This window comes from Epinephelus lanceolatus, chromosome 2 (genome assembly GCF_041903045.1).
Source record: "Epinephelus lanceolatus isolate andai-2023 chromosome 2, ASM4190304v1, whole genome shotgun sequence".
NCBI lineage: Eukaryota > Metazoa > Chordata > Actinopteri > Perciformes > Serranidae > Epinephelus > Epinephelus lanceolatus.
Window position 1 is genome coordinate 47,824,136 of NC_135735.1, and position 20,587 is coordinate 47,844,722.

Here is a 20,587-nt window from a genome sequence, read left to right on the forward strand (position 1 = left end):
CTCAAGCAGAATTTCTTCAAATTTGGCACAAATGTCTACCTAATAAAATGTTTAGATTTGAGGGACATAGGTCAAAGGTCAAGGTCGTTGTGACCTCATCTGTCTTATTTTCATGAATGCATTACCTCGAGAATGTCTTGAGGAAATCTTTTCAAATTTGGCAAAAGTGTTCCTTCAGACTCAAGGATGATCTTTTAAGATTTTCGTCTCATTCTAATAAACATGATATCTCAAGAACAGCTTAAGAGAATTTCTTCACATTTGGCACAGACATCCACTTTGAGTCGAGAATGAACTGATTTGACTTTGGTGGTCAAAGGTCAAAGGTCACTGTAACCTTGCATCTGTCACATTTCGTGAATGTGTTATCTCAAGAAGGCCTTGGGGGTATTTCCTCAAATTTTATACACTGACCACTTTGGGTAAAGAATGAACACTTGACTTCCATATTACAATGACATTGTAATATTCTAAACAAACAAAAAAAAAACCTTATTTGGCCATTACTCAGTGTCATATCACAGGAACAGAAGGGGAGTCATTTGGTCAGATACTAAATTGGTGACACTAATCTTTGGTGTCAGACCTTGAAACTGTGCTGATTTTATAGATCTTCTGTGCTGTCAGGGGGGTCGATGTGTGTGAAGCATCCATGTTTTCACGGATCTGGATGTAAACTATAAATGCAACTTGACAGGTTCATGGTCGCTTGGGAACATAAATTTCAGGGTGTCACATGGAGGCACCAATTATGTTGGGAACAACAATATTAGGCCTCACCAAGGGTACACCACTAAAGTTGTAAACTGGCTATCGGAAATAATTAATAATTATTAATAATAATTATGTTAAATAATGTGACTTAATTAACATTAAATCACCTCGTGGGGCACCATTCCCGTAAAGGGAAAATGATAGCCAGTTAAAGATATCAGTCTCATAAAATACGCTAAACTATTAATTTGGAGATTTGATTAATAATTAAATTAATGACAATAATGACAATTAACAGTAAAGCCTGAAGGGTTTTGGAGTTCTTGACGCAGCAGAGGTTGACTATTCATTCACTCTTGTGCAACATTAAACAGACAGCAGGTATGATACCAAAGAATTATATTTATTATTGTCTTGTGCATTGTAGGGCTGTCAAAATTGCTCAAAAATGACATTTGAATATTCCTTCTAAAAATAACTCATAGGTTCGAACCATTTGAATTCTTTTCGCATTATGTCCACAAGAGGGCAAACTAACATACTTGTATATGTGTTAATACAAGGAAACATAACTACTTGTAGGTATTTTTATTTCAACATAAACGTCTTTGAAAACATTTACATACCTACACATTAAAACACATAAAACAATTATCTATAACATTACGTTACAAATGACCGTGGACCTCTCGCTCGCCGCCCTCCCCCCCCCCCCATCTCACCGTTAGGCCACACCGCCCGCGGAAGCGCTGCGAATAGCCTCGAAGCGCTGCCAGTTTCCTTTCGGCGCCCATGTTAACCGATTGTGTCATCCACACTGGCTGCAGCTCCGTGGCCGGAAAATGTGTCAAGCTTGGTGACGGAGACAACAGCTGGGAGCAGAACTGCTTGTCGCCCCGCGTCTGATGTGAACGGAAGTACTCCAGCTGGCACGAGAATTTTGGTGCGCTGCGCGATTCGCAGCACTTCCGCGGGCGCTGTGGCCTATGCAGTGCGTTCAGTGCAGCGGCCCAGGCCAATGCCCACTCGCAAAGAGGACAGCTGCGGTGGTGTTTTTTTTTCTCCACAATCAAATATCAATTTTCACATTTGAAGGTCCAATTTTTTTTTCAAATTCAAATTTAAATTCGAATTTAGAATATTCGTTGACAGCCCTAGTGCGTTGTAACCTTTATGTCTCATTTTTCAGAAATCTGCGTTGCTGCCTTTCTTGGCCAGGATTCTCTTGTAAAAGAGATTTTAAACTCAACGAGTCTATTACCTGGTTAAATAAAGGTTAAAAAAAAAATAAAAATGAAAGAAATCGACATGTTGAATACTGGCAGGTTGTGCCAGTGTATGTTAGACACAGCTTCTTTCAGGTTGCATGCTGACACTTGGCTGATGTATTAAATTTGTATATTTGTATGTTGACCTTTTATTCATTGTTGTTTTTTGTGTGAAAAACTCTTTGTTGGGGATGTGGGGAGATTGACAGAAAACAGTGAAACAGGGATGAAACTCCGGGATGAAACAAGGAAATGAAATCTCTGTGTTTGTTGTGACAGATTAGTTCAAGCAGTTCTCAAATGTGTGGCAATCATTTCTCATGTCATACCAGTATGGATGGCAGCGAGTGGCTTCTTTTGAAGGGATGAAAATGAGCCCTGATTTTACCAGCTGTGCTGAGATGAGCAGCAGGAGGAAGAGGAGTATTTGTATTTTATTTAGTTAATCACAATGGAGAGCTTTTGCCGGACAGCTGTAATCAATCGCTGGTAAGAGCTGAGTAACAAGAGTCCTAATCTGCAGAGACTCCTCTTCCCCTCAGCAATAAGGCATTCATTTAACAATAGCTCTCAAAGCCCATTAAGATAACCTCAATTCTCTGCTTAATAATGCTTTCTCCTCTCAGCTTCACCTTTATTTGCCTCAATAGACCAGTTTTTTTTTAATTCTGGCCAATCTCTGTCCACTCAATGCTAGCTGTGTTAAGAGCAGCTGCACCGCTGAGATACCCTTGACATATTCATTAAATGGTCGTAAATAAACATAATTGTCAATTGTCTTAATACTCTGGTAAACCAGCGCTACAAATTATTGTAAAGAGCTTTTAAACACAGGCTGCTTCAGATAAGTGGTAAAAGTTATTTTGAAATCCAAGAAATGTAATTCCCTCTCTTAACACAGCGACAAAGACAGTGTTGTATTAAAATGACTGTTTTCAGAAAAGAATTAATTCCTCTGTTCTTTTGAAAGATAGAACAGCAAAAAGTTTTGCTTTTTCATGGAGTGCTATTCATCATAAGGGCTTATTTATGCTCAACCTGTGTCTGTAGTCTGCATTAATTTCATCTGCATTTGTGCATGTTTTCTAAAAGGCTGCAGATACAGATGAAATGAAGCAGTAGCACCACAGATCATGCAGGCAGTGCAGCACAGTAAGTGTAAGTAAGTAAAATATGACTGCAGGAGATGAAGAAGAAATTTAAATAATGGCGGTACAGAAAGAATCATAATATAAAGGTACAATATTTTGAACTCCCCCACCATCACCGTATTTGCTGTTGTGTGAAACTTTTGACTTCGCCCTGTAGTGCCATCTATTGGCTGTTTTAATGCCATCATAAAGGACACATGAAAGCATGAGGGCAGTGAACTTTACAGCATCTGAAACTGACAAATCTATTTTTGTACATAAAGGAAGTATAAATGAGCCTTTAGTCCTCACATAATAATGAGTGTCCCCATTTGTCAGTAAAGCTGAGCCTTGTGTGGTTTTCAATGCCGTAGTAATTCAAGCGCTTTAGATGCACACCTCTTAACAAGACTAACTACTCGTCCTGGTGTGTTTTAATTAAAAGCCTTGAGAGTTTTCTGTCTATAGGACCACTGTTCCCATTGAACATTGTACTCATCCAAAAGCCAATCTGCGCAAATAGAGGGCTAAGCAGACAATATTTAAGTGATATTCCAGTCCAATTAAAATTCTCTCTGTTCTTTAATTCTTTAACTGCAACCCTACCTCCTAGAAATTAAGTTTGTATGCTACTAAACCACTTTTTTTAATCATGTTGTTGTGGCAAGGTAACCGCAGCTTAGAGCTGTTCAATCGCTGTTCAGAGACAACATTTCAGAATACCCCCCCCCCCCCCCCCCCCCAAACCAAACCAAAATTTTTTAAATAAAAGAAAGACACTGGTTACCAGGGTGAGCAACCCCCTCCTAAGGGTCTGGGATACCAGCCTCCACTTATCTTTTTTTTTTTGATCTCATTTCTCACTTAGATTAGAGTTGACACCAATTTTTCTGTTGCTACAGCGCTGCCTCCTATGTTTCTGGGTTGCTCGCTCTGATGGTCGGCTCCAGTGCCAGCCTGCTACCTATGCAACCCCCCACCCCTACCCCAAAACTACCTGAGTTATTCACATATATTTTCATATATTTTTTTCTTTTGTCCCTCTTTGTATAATTTTTGTTTTCACCTCTGGGATCCTTCCACCTTCACACATTACAAGGGAGAAAACAATGACTGATGGATATACATTTCAAATAAACACAATAAATTTGTGCTCTAGATAAAGGATCAGCAGTGAATAACCTCCTAAGCCCTACGATAAGCTATTATGGCAAGGCTTAACTATACAGACCAGTGAGCAGTGATAACTAACACGTCTTTGGGGTCATCAGGTGGGAACCTCCTTCCACCAGTGTTTCATCTAGTTGGTCCCACGACACCTCCAGGAGGCTAGACAGTGATCTCTGGCATCCCAGAGACCTAATGCCAGCTCTCACTGCTCCCCGCACCGACCCAACAACCTCATTTCCCTTACATTACAAATAGCTTTCTCAGCCCAAACAGCACCGCCACCTTCAACAAACCCAGGCTTTGTTTATGCAAGCTCCAGGTACTACCTTTCTTAGCACATTCACCATTCACTATTTCACATGCTACAAATCATAACTCCAATATAAGCTAAAGTAAAAGGAGATAGAGAAGATAAACTCTGTCCCCGCAGGAGCAAGACAGCTGATCTTGCTATGAATCCCCTACACCCCACTTCCACTGGACAAATCCTAGTTTTCCATCCTCGCTGCTCAGCTTCTGCTCCCAAGTCTGCATACCTAAGCTTTTTTCTTTCATAGGCTTCTTCCACTGAGTCTTCCCAAGGAACTGTCAGCTCAATGAAATAAACTATCCGTTGACTCACTGACCACAACACTATGTCAGGCCTCTTATTGGTACAAACTATTTCCTGGGGAACAACAAGCTTTCCCCCTAAATCTACTTGCATTTACCAGTCACAAGCACCTTCTAGGCAGCCACACCCTTGCCTCCTTATCCTCCTCCTAACTTATGCCTTCTGTATTTCTCTCCCTCACAGACAAACTGAATTGCTAAACTTCTATTCTTAAAACCTTCGGAATTTACCTGTCTTCGTTTCCCTTCGATGCCTGCAGCTAAACTTTTCAACACGTATATCGGCCTTGTGACAATCTAACTTTACAGCCTGACAAAATATGCTTTAAGGTTGTGGTACCTGAACACAATGAGCATGATGGGTCCCCATTTACCCACAGTTTTAGGTTCTGGGGGGTTGGTAACACATCGTATGTAGCCCCTACCAGGAATCTAATACGATTCTCCTCCATACTCCACAGGTCCCTCCAACTAAGCTTCCTCTTCTCTACACTTTCCCAATTCATCCACTGTCCCTGTTTAGCCTGGGCCACTACCTTTGAACCCCTTAATATCTCCTCCTGTCTACGTATCTGTTCCACAACCAGCTTTCTTTTATCTTTGAGAGCTGCCTCTGCTTCCTGAACTGCCTATCTTGGGTTCCACTTCCTCCCCTTGGTTGGATTTGGAACCACACTCCTAACTACCACGTCCTTACTCCCAGATAACAAGAGCTCTGTCCTGACCTTGGTACATTTAAATTCCTCTGTTAAACTAGATACTGGCAGCTGAAGTATCCCTTTACAATACAATGCAACACTACTTAGGCACCTAGGAGCGCCCAACCACTTCCTAATATAGGAGCTAACTGACCTTTCAATTCTCTCCACAACAGATACTGGAATTTCACTTAATTTCATTAACCTAGGATATAGCCCAAACTGCAAACACCACAACTTCAACTTTCCTGGAAGTTCTGATTTATCTATTCTATCCAAACCTTAAGCCACATCTTTTCTAAATTTCACCACCTGTTCCTCATCATTCAACTCCAGCTCTTTACTGACTTTTCCCTAATTGTTGGGATTTCCTCATCTTCTATGACAAACTTCCTATCACTTAACTTCCCTCTATGTATTGAGATGTTTCTAGACTTACTAGGCTTGATCTTCATGCTGGCCCACTTCACATATAATACATGTATGTGTAGATAATATATATGTTTTTTTAAAACATCAACCTTACTCAAATCCTAAAAATACTCATCATCCCAATCTCACACGGACGCACGCACGCACGCACACACGCGTGTGCGCACACACACACACACACACACACACACACACTCAAAATTTCCCTCAAAATGTATTTGCTGTTTCAAATTAGTTGTATCTAAAGGTGATATCGGGGAGACAGGGCTGCTGACTGAGGGAGTTGTTTAAAAGGCAGATATCTCAAGACTTTTTATAACTTGGGTGGCTTCAAGACAACACAGAGGGAGCCAACAGCCTGTTAAAATTCCAGCCCTTGTTAATAGTGTCACAGTGGTAAACTGTGCTATAACAGAGATGGCTGTTTGGCTTTGTTGCCAAATGTAAAAAGCCCTGCTAATTACCACCCAAATGCAGATGTTCACAAAGGTACAAAACAGCCAGCTACAGGAGAGGAGGATGTTACCCTTTGGGCAGCAGTGAAGGAGTATGTTTGTGCTGACTATCTTCCAGGTGTGAGCATGCAAGCTGTATACCAGGTTTTCCTGAGGGGAATATGTGTGTTCAGTCAGCCTGCTGCATTCTGAGTAAACAAGGTTATTGTAGCCAAAGACTTGGCTCTATGTTTTACACACAACCACACAGGGGGGCTGCCAGTGCCCAGAGTAATGAGCTGTGACCTAATGTCAATGTGTTCTCAACACAGTTCACGAATGTTCCATAAAGACAAAGTGAGCAGGTGTTCCATGCAACACTAGGCTAGGATAATAGTTATAAGTCCTCCTAGGCCCACTTGTAGGCAGAGTCCAGTGTCTGGGGAGACTGCAAATCGGCAAGAATAATAACATATTACCTCCAAACATGAACATGATCCACTCACTTGTGCACTTAATTTGCTGTGGAGCTTGTGGGTAACACGCTGCCATTTACACAGGAAAGAAATCCATCAGGAGGAACACAACAGTAGCCAAATAAAACAGCGAGCTCATATATGTTTTCTGTGGTCATCCAAAAGCATTCTGGATAATGATGGGTCAACAAAGTGAAGTGGAAATGGGTAATGCAGGTTGAGGAAAGATGGATTAACAGTAAACAAGGGAAAGTGTGTTGAAATTTTATAAAAAATAATAACACTTCCTCATTGCATTTAGTAATGACTGGATTTTTTTTTTTTTTCATAAACAAGCAGTACGATGATAAGACAGGTAGAATCACACCATCAGGTTTAGTTGAAAATAAAACAAAGGCAAATGGTATATTTGTTACCCGAGCTGACCTTTGTAATTGAATTTTTTGTGCTCCACAAAAATTGTCGGTTACTTTGACATATCTACTGACCTCAGTGTCAACCGTTTTCACAATGCTTTGAAAACCACAAAGAAATTTCCATTGTGTTGGTGAGTCAGAATAAGTTTAAGAGGCAGATATCTCAAAGCCCCAGCCTACACCTAAATCACAGTAACTGCATTGTTGAGTGCTATGTAAGAGAATACGTTTATCTTGTGATTTGGTTGAACCATCCAGGAGTAGCTGTGGGTCCACTCGGTTCCTATTAATAGAGACCTGCTCCAGAGCCCAAGGCAAGCCTGGTCTAAGTTACACTGAGTCTAATCGGGTCAGATCCTGTTGTGTCTTGTTGGTTCTGGGTATCAATATGGCTAATACCCAAATCAAAACAACAACCAACATTCATCTTTGTAGTGCAGCATAATGATCACAGGAGAAAGCATGTGCAGGAAAAATGACATGTACCACCTTTCTTTTCATTTGCAGCAACTTCTTATTTGGTGGAGCATCACACTATTAACTGTTTTGTTGTTCTCTCTGTGTTCTGGTCTGTTTGGGTAAACCACATTTTGGATGAGGTCTCATTACCCTCCGGTATATTTGGATTCACTTCCTCTTGTTTAATTTTTTATTTTTTAAATGCTGGACACGTGTTAATTTGGTTAATGAAAACTATGTTTGTCAGCAACTCTTTTTTCCACAACTAAGATGAGACAATGACAAGATGGCACCGACATAATTTAACACTGACTCTGACTATATCAACATACAATAATATTGATGAAAAAAGACTGAAATGTAGTTGAAAACGTTCTAGAGGCGTCTGTGTGCTCTGCTCCAGTAAAAATGTCAGAAGTAGTAGGGATACACAATAATATCAGCACGTCATCAGTATTGGCCAATACCAGCTCTAAAATGAACTATCAGAGTCGTCCAACATGCTTTTTTCTTATTTTGCACAATGAATGAATATTACATTCATTAGAATGCATTTTATTTTATGTCTCCATCTGCTGGTGGGCCATCTCAATAAGTATACGCATGTATAATATGGTGTTAATTCTACTAGAGAAGAGACTGAGGATTACTAAAATTAGGTGGGTAAAAATGCAGATATTGATATTGGCAAAAAAAAAATTCAATATTGTGTATCCCTAATAAGTAGTGTATGAGTTCTTGAATTATGGTCAAAAACATGTTTTTTTAAAGGTCACAGTAACCTTGACCTTTGACCTTTGACAACAAAATTCTAATCAGTTAATTCTTGAGTCCAAGTACACATTTGTGCCAAATTTGAAAAATATTCCCTCACGGTGTTCTTGAGATATTACACTCACTTGAATTGGACAGACACACGGATGGGCAGACGGATAGACTGACAGAAAACCTGAAAATATAATACCTCTGGCCACAGCAGATGCAAAAAAACAGGATGACTTAAAGACTTAAACTAAATTAAAAAAAAAACAAAAATCTACCAATATGAACACTATGTTGAACCAATAAAACCCTTCAGAAGATTTGCTGCCTCCACTCTGGAAATGACACCCACCTGTCTCTCATTACTTGTTAGCCTACATACCGTACAAGTAATTCTATACCTGAATCTATGCAGGAGGGGTCAGTGTCCACACTGAAATAATACTATCCTTAGAATGATGGAGGACATTTGCTAGGACAGTGGCTAGCCCAATCACTTGACACAAATTGGGATTATTGATGGTCACAGACTGGGAATCAGGACTCTGGATGAATTAATGAGTATCTAACTCTTCCTCCACTATTTCTTTGTTTCAGCTTTTGTGATTCTAAAAGCTCCTAGTTACAAATACCTGTTCTGGAGAACACCCTGGTGTAGGAAGAAGACATGTGCAGGCATACACACAAATACAAACTTACATTTAAATACAGTACTTTTCATTTTTCATTTTTTTCAATTTTACTTCTGAAGACTGTGTGTGATTGGTGTTTCCACATGTATGCAGAGTGCTGCCTTACCACCGGTCTCACTGTCATGGTAGTTGGGATCGAAGCCCCTCTCCAACATCTTAGACACTTTGTCCACCTGATTATGCTGGATGAGATCCATGAACTTCCTCAGATTGGCCTGCACAACCAAAGAAGACAAAGAGCTATTACAGTGAGAAGAAAGAACAAATGGTGGTGGGTGTAAGAGAGAAAAAGGCAGGAAAGAGGTTCAGAGCTGTAAAAGACTGAAATAGAAGTTGAGATCGAGAAAGGTGTAGAGGGTCAAACACATCTAAGGGTGAAAAGTGGAAGCATTTAGAAATACAGTGTGAAATTGTGGGAGACTCACTGTTGAAGATGGAGGAATAGAAAGTAGAATTAAAGGCTAGTGAAACCAGGAAGCACGGGAGGGGAGATGACAGGATTCAGAGTGTGGTGATTGTGGGGAGTGGAATAGCTGCTCCTTTCTGTCCTGTTATGTTCCTGTCTGCTTTCTTTCCAGGCCGCATGATATAAATAGATAAGAGAGCAGCTCCCCGAAGGAGAAGCGAAAATGAGGAATGAAAAGTGAGATAGCAGAAGAAGAAAAAGACAATGGGTAGCAATGAAAGAATAGACTGGGAAGAGAGGCACAGGAATAAATGAGGAGGAGTAAAAAGGGCAGGGACATGGGGTGGGAGTAGAGTGAAAGGCTGGGATGTCCTCATCACATTGCGTTGGCCCAGATTTAAATCCAAGTGTATCAGCCAATACACAAGGGAAGATATTTATGTACTTATTAGTATAATTTTTTCCACCATCCTTATACAGCAGCACTGTTCTGATTTAGGGCAGTTTTGGCTACTAGCATTGTTGAAGAAACAAACAAAGACATGAAAATAGATTGGGTTTTATACTGAAGAAAAATTTAAACACAAAACTTTTGTATTTGCTTCCCTTTTTTTTACAGGCTCCAGATCAAAATCTAAAAAAAAATCATGCACTCCAGTTATATTTCTCTCAAATTTTGGTCTCAAATGTATTAAAATTTGTGGTAATGAGCACTTCTCCTTTCCAAGATAATCCATCTACCTGTCAGGTGTGGCATATCAAGATGCTGATTAAACAGTATCATTACTACACAGGCAGCAGATTCTCACTCCAACCTCGTCACTCATCTCGTCGTTTGGTCATGGACTTTCCACGTCTAGATATGACATGCAAGGTACCCTAGATGCGTTGGTTGTTGACATTCTGGTATGCCGTATCAACTTCAACCTGTTACATGCATTGTCTGTTCTTAAAAAATGCACTTTCGTGTTCACAGGAAATGTATAGTTTGCCTACAGTCTATGTAAAAATAAAAGCACTATGTTGATAGAACAATACAAATTGATGTTTTTTTCCTTCAACAACAAATGCACTTGTTACATTTAGCCAACACACAGGTTAGGTTTAGGCAACAAAAGCACGTTGGTACAACGTTTTTTTACTTCAAAAACAAATGCACATGGTTATGTTTTGCCTTCTCGTGCACGTGGTTGGGTTTAGGAAAAAAACAGTACAGGGTTTGGTGTTACAGTCTTAAGGGAAATGAACACCTGCCTCCCGGGTAAAAGTCTGTGGTTGCTGGACCCATCCACAATGCCAGGGGCATGCTCCATCTGTGACGTGTTGTGAGATCAAACTGCAGATTTTAGAGTGTCCATTTATTGTGACCATCCCAAGGCACACCTGTAAAGTAATGTGCTTACTAACATATATTTTTACGAATCTGTGACCAAAATTTGAAAGAAATATGTCTTTTGAGTGAATAATTAATTAAAAAGGTCTTAAAGGACAACTTCAGTATTTTTCAACCTGGGCTCTATTTCCCCATGTGTATGTGTGCATATGATTCATGAGTACCACTCGTTCTAAAATTGGTTCAGTATTGAGCCGCGAAACGAGCTAAAACGGTAATGGGGGCAAATGCGTCCCGTATAAAAGTGCTTTTTTTCGCCACTGTCCGGTTCAGATCGCCAGTGTTATCTCTGTAGATAGCATATGGTAGTGGCCCTGGGGCACTGGTGAGTGTGAATGAGTGGAGTCAGCTGTCAGTCAGTGTTGGAGCAGAAAAGCGGAAGGTGTCCCCGCTCGGTATTGTAAATGAGTATGTGTGTGTGAAATGTGTGTTTTTTCACCACTGACCAGTTCAGATCGCCAGTGCTATCTCTGTAAATAGCATGCTAACTTAGCCTTTCCCTTACCTCTGGGCTGTGTGATGTCATGAGCTTTGCTCCACTGTGTCTGTAGCTCTCTCTACTCATGGGACAGCCGTTTTCTTGAGGAAGAGGTGTTTCGGGACTGGATGTCTTCTCTTCTTCGGCTGGCAGTAGTCATCTTGGGAGAAGTGAGCACTGCAGACCCGATGGTCTGCAAGGCGCAGTGTCTGGAGAGGAGTGTTAGCATCCATTTGTAGCACAACTAGCCACAACTTCAGCATCTCGCCGTCCGACAAAGGCAGCCTATGAAAGCTGTACGGGGTGTTGCGCGACATCCTGTTCTTGCGTTCAGGAAAAAGGCCCGTTTATTTGAGCACTCCAAAAACTCCGGTAACACTCCAGAGGGTAGCACGTAAAAGACTCGGCCCTCTGACTCTTCTAGTGTAACACACACTTCACACACACATACTCATTTACATTACCAAGCGGGGACAACTTCCGCCTTTCTGCTCCAACACTGACTGACAGCTGACTCCACTCATTCACACTCACCACTGCCCCTGGGCCGCTACCATTTGCCCCCATTACCGTTTTAGCTCGTTTCGCGGCTCAATACTGAACCAATTTTAGAAAGAATGGTACCCATGAATCATACACACACATACACATGGGGAAATAGAGCCCAGGTTGAAAAACACCGAAATTGTCCTTTAAATCTTTAACTTAAACCTGTGAAAAATGGGAGCAAAACAAAAGTTTTGTATTTATATTTTTGGTCAGTGTATTTTGCCAATACCTACACATGAAAATATGTATGACTGGGTTCAATCCCGATCCTGTCAAACTGGTAGTTGGTCAGCAAGTACCAGCATCAGATGGCAACAAAAAAGGGGGAGCGTCAGGGGGAAACACAAGTTATCTGGGCAGGAGGGGTGTTGGATAGGTACAACAACCACCAACTTTCACCCAGGAGGCCGGTGTTCACTTCCTGCAAGACTGTAAAGTCAAATCCTGTTCTTATTTCCGAACTTGGTGCTTTTGTTGTGTAAACCTAACCACGTAGGTGTTTGCTAAACATAACCATGTGCCTTTGTTGTTGAAGGAAAAAAACATCAATTCATGTTGTTCATGTTTTACATAAACTGCATGCAAACTGTACATTTCCTGTGAAAACAGAAGTGTATTTTTTAAAAACAGACAATGCATGTAACAGGCTGAAGTTGATACGGCGTTCCAGAACGTCAACAACCAATGCACCCACCGTAGCTTGCAAGTCATATCTTGACGTGGAAGCTCCATGACCAAAGGTATGTGATGAGGTTGGTGTGAAAATGCGTTGATCATGCATATCAGACTTCTGAATCTCAGCCCAAATCTCTGTCAGTCACGCTAAATTGGTCAAGACAAAATAACAACACCTCCCAAACTGAAACTAGCTAACAGGAACATGATGTCAGACTGAATATGGAATTGAAAACAAAATGATAATTCAGTCTGATAATCAGGCTGACAATATACAGCTGGCCAATGTGCACTGAAACAGCTGGTGTACCCGCAGAAAACAAACAAAGGATTGACAATAAATCTGGATCTTTATAACCAGCAGCAATCCATCAAAAATCCCCAAATCCGTCTGTCCCGATCTGGAGAATCTGCTCCAGAATTTGCTGCCAAAAGATTTTTTGATGTTCTTGCAGAGTGTCCGATCAGTGTCACCAACACCCACACCATTATCAGGTTGATTTAGCTTAATATTTAATGTTTTTGTTGGTTTACCATTTACTCGTTTCACAGCTAAATCCTCTGCATTCTTGTGGATCATTATGATGGTGACAGTTTAATGAAATCAAAAATAACTTTAACTGAGTCAAACCAAATAAGACTGACAACAGATAGGGAGCATTTCTGTTTAGATATCAACCATGATGAGTCACTGCCAGTTCAATATCTGTAAATGTCAAGGGTTCACGTACATGGCCCTGTGTTTTCATGCAATGTTTTATTTAATGTAGCAGATATGTGTGTGTGTGTGTGTGTGCGCATGCGTGCAGGCCTGGTGAATCAGAGTCTGGAGGATGGTGCCCTCTCCCTCTCTGCTGAAACAGGTTGGGAGGCTGGTGATTGATTGGCTGTCTCAGTGTAAGCTTCAGCCAACCATAGAGCACCAGACTGCATGACAAACAGGATTAGCTCCAAAAAGTTGGGTTGGCCAAGCAATGAGAAAGAAAGGACTCAGTTTTAGAAATAAATGTTTGTTAGAGAAGAGCCACATCATTTAACTAATGACTTTTGCAGTGTAAATGTTTTTGAGTGTGTGTTATCATCTCCCTGCTCCACATTTATACAACATGTTTTTCTTCCTTGCCTTCTTTTTTCTATTCTTCATTCTCCTTCCTTTCCTTCTCTTCTCTTTAGAGTTAGGGCAGCTGTCAGACAGTTTTCTAGTTTATAACAGAGAGCTGCCAGAGACACTTATGCTTTGGCTGCACAGGATTACAGTAGCTGTGGGACAGCAGCCCAGAGGTAGCTTTACACAACGATGAAAAATCTTCACTTTACTGTAGAGATTTACTTTAATTCATGTGGGGGAAACAGAGATGGGGCAGGGGAGGGGCTTGTTTCTGGGGCTGGCAGGAAAAAAGCGACTCCTTCTTAACAGCATACAAACTTACAGATCATCTCAGAGGAACAGAAAGCTCAAAAAAAGCCCAAATTGACAGGTAACCTACACTAGCGCTTGCTTGGAGTGTTTTTTCTCTGCTCTTTCCCTGTCACACAGTTCAGGCTGCCAAGAATGAAACCAAACAGATTCTCTTTCCCCCAGTCAACTAGTGAAGCTGCTAAACCGATAATGTTATCTGTAAGTTCTATTTTATTTTGGCAACATCGTTTATGTGAAACAGTCATTACTGTGGTGTTTTCACGCTGCACTTCCCAGAGGCCAGTCGACAGTCAGACTGAGGTGGGCGGCACTGTGACATCTTTTCCTTGAATTTCTTTGGCTGTTCAGCTGCTCATGCTAGCTCTCCAGTTTGCCTCTGAACTGGAAATGTTTCCTGCTATTTCAAAACAGAGTGGACGACAAGCTGAGAGGAAGGGAGAGTTTATAAGGAGTTTTTCAGCTGCCTTTCCCCACTGTCTGAAAGCCTTCATTTGCTGTTCTACACTGGTGGTTCCCAACCTTTTCTCTTAAAGAGGCAACAGATAGGGGACGTCGGTGGCTTAGTGGTAGAGCAGGCGCCCCATGTACAAGGCTGCTGCCGCAGCGGCCCGGGTTCGACTCCAGCCTGTGGCCCCTTGCTTCATGTCACTCCCTCTCTCTCTCTCTCCCTCCTTCACCCTTGTCTGTCCTATCCATTAAAGACTAAAAATGCCCCCTCCCCCGCCAGGAAAAAAAAAGAGCCAACAGATAGGATTCGGGGTTTTTTTTTTTTAGCTTGGCGCCACCTAGCGTCAGTGGTGTTGCATTGCACTGTCGCAAAGACAGAATTAACCGTGGGGATCAGAGATAATCAATCAAATGTAGGCTGTAAAGCCACCAGTATACCTCTGTGTGTATGTAGAATGTGCAGGTGTGTGGACACTCTACTAAATAAATGAGTAAAGAGACCGAGCAACAATTATCTGATTTATCTGAAGAAAAAAAACAAATAGTAATGCAAATAATTATACCAGAATGCACAGTACCAGTACAAACAACTCGCAGTAAATTATACCAATATATACAGTATCAGTACAAACAACAGTAGATAGTGGAATTATACCAATATGCACATGTAAACAGTCCCGAATAAACGGTACCGTATGGAAACGATGCGGCTGGTTGGAGCTGAAATTGAATGGGAAACAAAGTTTTGCTCTTCTTTGCCTCCTCAGACAGAGGAGCTCGTTTTCTTTTGCTAGGCCGTTTTTCACTTGTTTCTAAACTTTGTCCATTTGCCATTGTGCTTGTGACTCAACTATCTCATGCCCAACTCCTCATAAGGACCCGCTCCCGTCCCTGATTGGCTGACCAACCAATTTCGCAATACATGACACGTTTCCTGCCGTAAAGCAGATTTTTTCCGCGAAATTTCGGCACCAGTGGCAGAAGCTTATTGCACAACAACTAACTAACCTATGTAAACCTATGATAGTCTGATTTTACTGTGGCCACTACCCTGTGCAACCCACATTATTTTCATAATGATATATTCAGGAAAATATGCTATCTGTTGTCTCTTTAAGGGACCCCTTTTCTATCATTGAGTAGTACTACTACTACTACTACTACTACTACTACTTTTGTATATGAATGCACCCTTTCAGTGTTTGCATGCTCTGGACTCTGTGTATCATGGTGCACTGAGATTTATTACCAGCTGAAAGCCCCAAACTCATTTCTGTCTCTTGTATGCTCAGGTTGGGTGGCCCCAATTTAAAATTTTGTAGACTTTTTCATTGGCATTCTCTTGTTTACAAAGCTATTCTTCCAGCATATTTATATGTGTACACTAAGCAAAAAAAAAAAAAAAAGGTTATGCACATTTTACAGAACACGTTTTTATTGTCTATATCAAGGGTATGTACTAGGGGTGCAACGGTCCATCAACAATCCAATTTCATTGATGCAAAGTGAAAACATCGATATACATTGTCATCTTTAAAGGAGCAATAAGCGAAATTCATCATTTCTAGATTGAAGGAATTAAAAAATTGCTATGTGAAGAACTAGAGGTGTAATTTCATCTGGAGTATAGCATGACCTCACACACCCTCTCTCTGTGCTGATCTCCAGCCCATTGTTTACAAGCCGGTCCGGCTGCGCGTTCACGTACGTTCATGTGAATCCCCCCCCCCCTCGGAGCCCTTGGCCCTCCCTCCCTATAAAAGGCTACAGCCAGTGAGCAATGGCAGCGCATATTTTCAAAATGAAATGGCAGAGAGCAGAACGAAACCGGGGCTAACCGGTGCTTCCTCCTCAGGCTCCACTTCACTCAGCTGCCCCACAGATCCGCTGCCTCTCCCACTTTAACCTCAATAACAATCCGGAGCTAGCTGGGAGCGGCTGGCGAGGCGTTAGCCGCAGTATGACCGGAGGTCAGCTAGCCCCGGCTCTCTGTTTGGATCCAACCGGAGCACCGAGCCCTGGTTTGTTATTCAGGTTAATGTGGGAAGAAGCAGCGGGTTTATCGGGCAGCTGAGTGAAGCTGGGTGAAGTGGAGGCTGCGGAGGAAACACCGGGATGGGTTAATGTCTGGAGCTTGAGTTATTAGCGGCTCGGTCCCAGCAATGGGTCAGGCGTTACGGTTGTGTTAAGTGAGTAAGTTAGCCCGGCAGCCCAGCTAACATTTTCAATTAGCATTGTAAAATGTAGCCTCCCCACGAGGCTACATTTTTGTAATATATTTGCTGAGATGGAGGCGAGGCTCAGTGACTAGAAGAGCTGATAGAAGCGCTCCATGGCGGTAAGTTATTCCGGTAGCAGGTGGCAGCCAACTCGGCTAGTGCTAACACCGGGAGCTAACGCTAACGTTCCTCCTCCTCTTCTCCGTGAGTGAGAGCAATGTTTTAGCCTAGCGGGCAGCTGGCTCGCGGGCTGCCCACTAGGCTAAAACATCGCTTCAGGTTAAAGTGGGAAGAAGCAGCGGGTTTATCGGGCAGCTGAGTGAAGCTGGGTGAAGTGGAGGCTGCGGAGGAAACACCGGGATGGGTTTCATTAGTTCATTTTCAACTACGCACCTTTACTGACTCTCTCAACTTACTACAAGCACAACAGTCTGGTTTTCACCCGGATCACAGCACCATAACAGCTGCAGCTTCAGTTATCGATAACATTGTCTCCTCCCTGGATAATAAACAATTTTGTGCCGCCCTCTTCATCGACCTCTCAAAAGCTTTTGATACTCTAGATCATAAAATCCTTCTCCATAAATTACAGTCCATAGGTCTCGATGAAGCCACAATTGATTGGTTCCACTCTTACCTTACAGAGAGAACTCAGACTGTGGTCGCTGATGGTACCCAGTCAAGGCAACTAGTCATCAGAAACGGGTTGCCACAGGGGTCTATCCTCGGTCCATTGTTGTTCACGTTATACATAAATAATACATAAATAATATGGTCAACGTCCATTTTTTTGCTGATGATACTATTTTATATGCTTCGGGCTCCACTCCAGCCGAGGCTCTGAGTCATCTACAGTCTGCCTTTGATGATTTTCAATAATCACTCATTAATCACAGACTAGTTTTAAAAGCAAAAAAGACCAAGTTCATGGTATTCTCTACCTTCACCAGTGACTCGGGATATCCTGCCATCAAAACTTTAAATGGCAGCCATATTACTCAGGTTGAGTCCTACAAATATCTCGGAATTACACTTGACAGTCGACTAACATTCAAGACTCATATTCAACAGTTGACTCAAAAATTAAAAATCAAACTAGGCTTCCTGTATAGAATTAAAGGCTGTCTGTCTTCTTCCAGCCGTAAAACTATTGTGCAGTCAACGTTCATGTCTGTTCTGGACTATGGTGACATTCTGTATTGTCATGCTGCTCCATCAACACTTCAGCAGATAAACCCTGTGTATCACAGTGCATTACGGTTTATCACAAATGACGCATTTCGTACTCATCATTGTTCTCTGTATCAAACAGTTGGATGGACTTCCTTACAGACAAGAAGAAATATCCATCTCATGTTATTTATTTTTAAAGCTCTACTTTTAAAGCTACCAAACTACCTCACATGTCTTCTCTCTTTCAAATCCAGTAACTACAATACATGATCCAGTAACTACCTATCCTTAGATATCCCCTGCATGCGCACAAATGTTGGTAGATCTGGTTTCAGGTACTATGCACCTTTTAAATGGAACGAGTTACAATCAACCCTTAAACTTGAATCTCTTGTTCCTCTTGGAGTTTTTAAAGCTTCTCTATCCGATGTTTTTCGTGATTCATGTAACTATTTTTATTAATTCCTTGTTGTGTTGTTCCTGCTTGTGTCTGTGTGTTTTTGTTGTTATGGATGTTGCTTTGTTCTCAGGTCTCTCTTGAAAAAGAGATCTTGATCTCAATGAGACTGCCTGATTAAATAAAGATTAAATAAAAATAAAATAAAATAAAATCATTGAAGCAGGCAGGGGAATAGCTAAACACAGCAGAGACCGAGGTATCGCTAACTGCTAGACGAGGCGAGTGGGGGGTGGTGGGGGGTGGAGAGCAGAGGTAGAGGGAGGAGTGGCTCATGACACACTTTGTTTTGGTCTACAGGCAGTGCACAACAGCAAACCTAGCGGTGAAACGATTTCGCTTTTTGCCCCTTTAAGGTACACTTTTACCTTGAAATTCACATTGCACGTCTGTTTCACCATTTCTGTTTACCTGCTGCAGCCTGGCGCCAGGCAGGAAATGGCAAGCACACGTCTTTCACGACGTGTGTGATGTCATCGGGTTATTCTTGTCCATTTTTATTCAGTCACTGTGTCTGTTCATGTGCCAGCCGAAATGTTGTTGTAGTAACGTAAAAAGCGCCAACAGACGGCAGGAGCTACATTTGAAGTACCGTATGTAAACATACAAGTTACTGTATCCTCCACAACCAAGTTCCTAGAAATGTTTCAAAATAAAAGCCTATTTAGAAAATGGAGGGATTTTCTCAGCCGAGGTTTTAAGGGGCTTTTAATTTAAAACAAATTCAGGAAGTGTTGAGTTTGAAATGACGGCGCGATGTATTAACTTTATAAAAACAACAGGAGCGGATAAAAAGTAATTATATAAAAACACAGAGGGATTAATAAATAATGGCCCTTTTACAATGTAGTCTGTTTCAAATGAAGCTGGTAGCCTCTGCAGTTGTGATGAGTAAAAGCCCTGCCTCTTTTAATTTTCTTACTTTAAGTCATCTGGTGAAAATTTTTGTATTTATTAATGCAAGCTCTACATTCTACTGTAGCCTTTAAAATGTCTTTTTTTTTTTTTTACCAAATTGTGTGGCTGCACTTTAATTTGCATCTTGATCTGTGTCAACACTGGATAATACTAATAATAATAAAAAAAAAGTTTTATGGCATTAATTCTACTATTATGTATTTATTTCTTAATATTTTACATAGAGTTTTAGGAGTTGAGACATAAAATTATTCATATCCCATCCATTTTTATTTTACGCGCTGGTATCGGATCAGTACTCGGTATTGGCAGATACCTAAGGTTCAGGGATCGGAATCGGTATCTGGAAGGAAAAAGTGGTATTGGTACATCTCTAGCATAAATCAGCAGTGAAGCAGCATTTTGGTTTTCAGAGAAAAGACAGGTTAACAGAAAAAGCCCATGCTATATGCAAACTATGCTGTTACGAGATAAAATACTCAGGAAACACAACGAATTTGGCCGGGCACCTAAAAAAACACGGCATTGGCATTTGACCAACTTTTTTCCACAAAAACTGAACCACAACTCCAAAAGAGCGATGAGTATCATAGCTGCCATTTCATATTTCATTTGTAAGAACATGAGGTCTTACAGTGCTGTCAAAAACGATGGTTTTCGTGAGCTCCTGGAGAATCTGGAGCCAAAACATGAAGTCACATCGAGACAACACTTGCATACTAAGTTTGTACAGTGAGGTTAAAGAGGTTAAGCGTGAGTTAATGAAAGCAGAACGAGTCGCTATCATTACAGATGGATGGACGTCATGTGCAACAGAGGCATATGTAACCTGTCAGCAGTGATGGGAATAACAGCGTTATAAATAAACGGCGTTACTAACAGCGCTACTTTATTCAGTAATGAGTAATTAAAAAATTACTGTCTCCCCCGTTATAATGCTGTTACCGTTACTATAAAATGCGCCGTTACTCGGCTTTACTGGAGTTCACTGAAGCGGCTTTCACCCAAGCAAGCTCCTTCTCAGCGGAGCTCTAAAGTTTTTTTTCTTTGGTGAGGGCAGGTGAGGGGGAAGGGAGGGAGAGACAGAGGCAGAGTAGGGCGGGTATTCACAAGCACACAAGCAGGGTTGTCAGGTCCGCTTATTAGCCGTGACTTTGGGCTTGTTTTTTTGTAAAGTCGCTTACAAATA

The 20,587-nt window shown here is 41.4% G+C and overlaps 1 protein-coding gene across 4 annotated transcripts in view; it reads right to left on the minus strand.

The window, feature by feature from the left end:
• shank2a (SH3 and multiple ankyrin repeat domains 2a) overlaps window positions 1–20,587 on the minus strand; it is a 443,207-nt gene that overhangs the window by 231,301 nt on the left and 191,319 nt on the right. For all 4 annotated transcript variants that reach the window (XM_078162170.1, XM_078162166.1, XM_078162159.1 and 1 more), the window contains one exon: window positions 9,370–9,478. In XM_078162170.1, coding sequence (XP_078018296.1) covers window positions 9,370–9,478 — 109 coding nt within the window. The remainder of the gene's footprint in view (window positions 1–9,369; window positions 9,479–20,587) is intronic.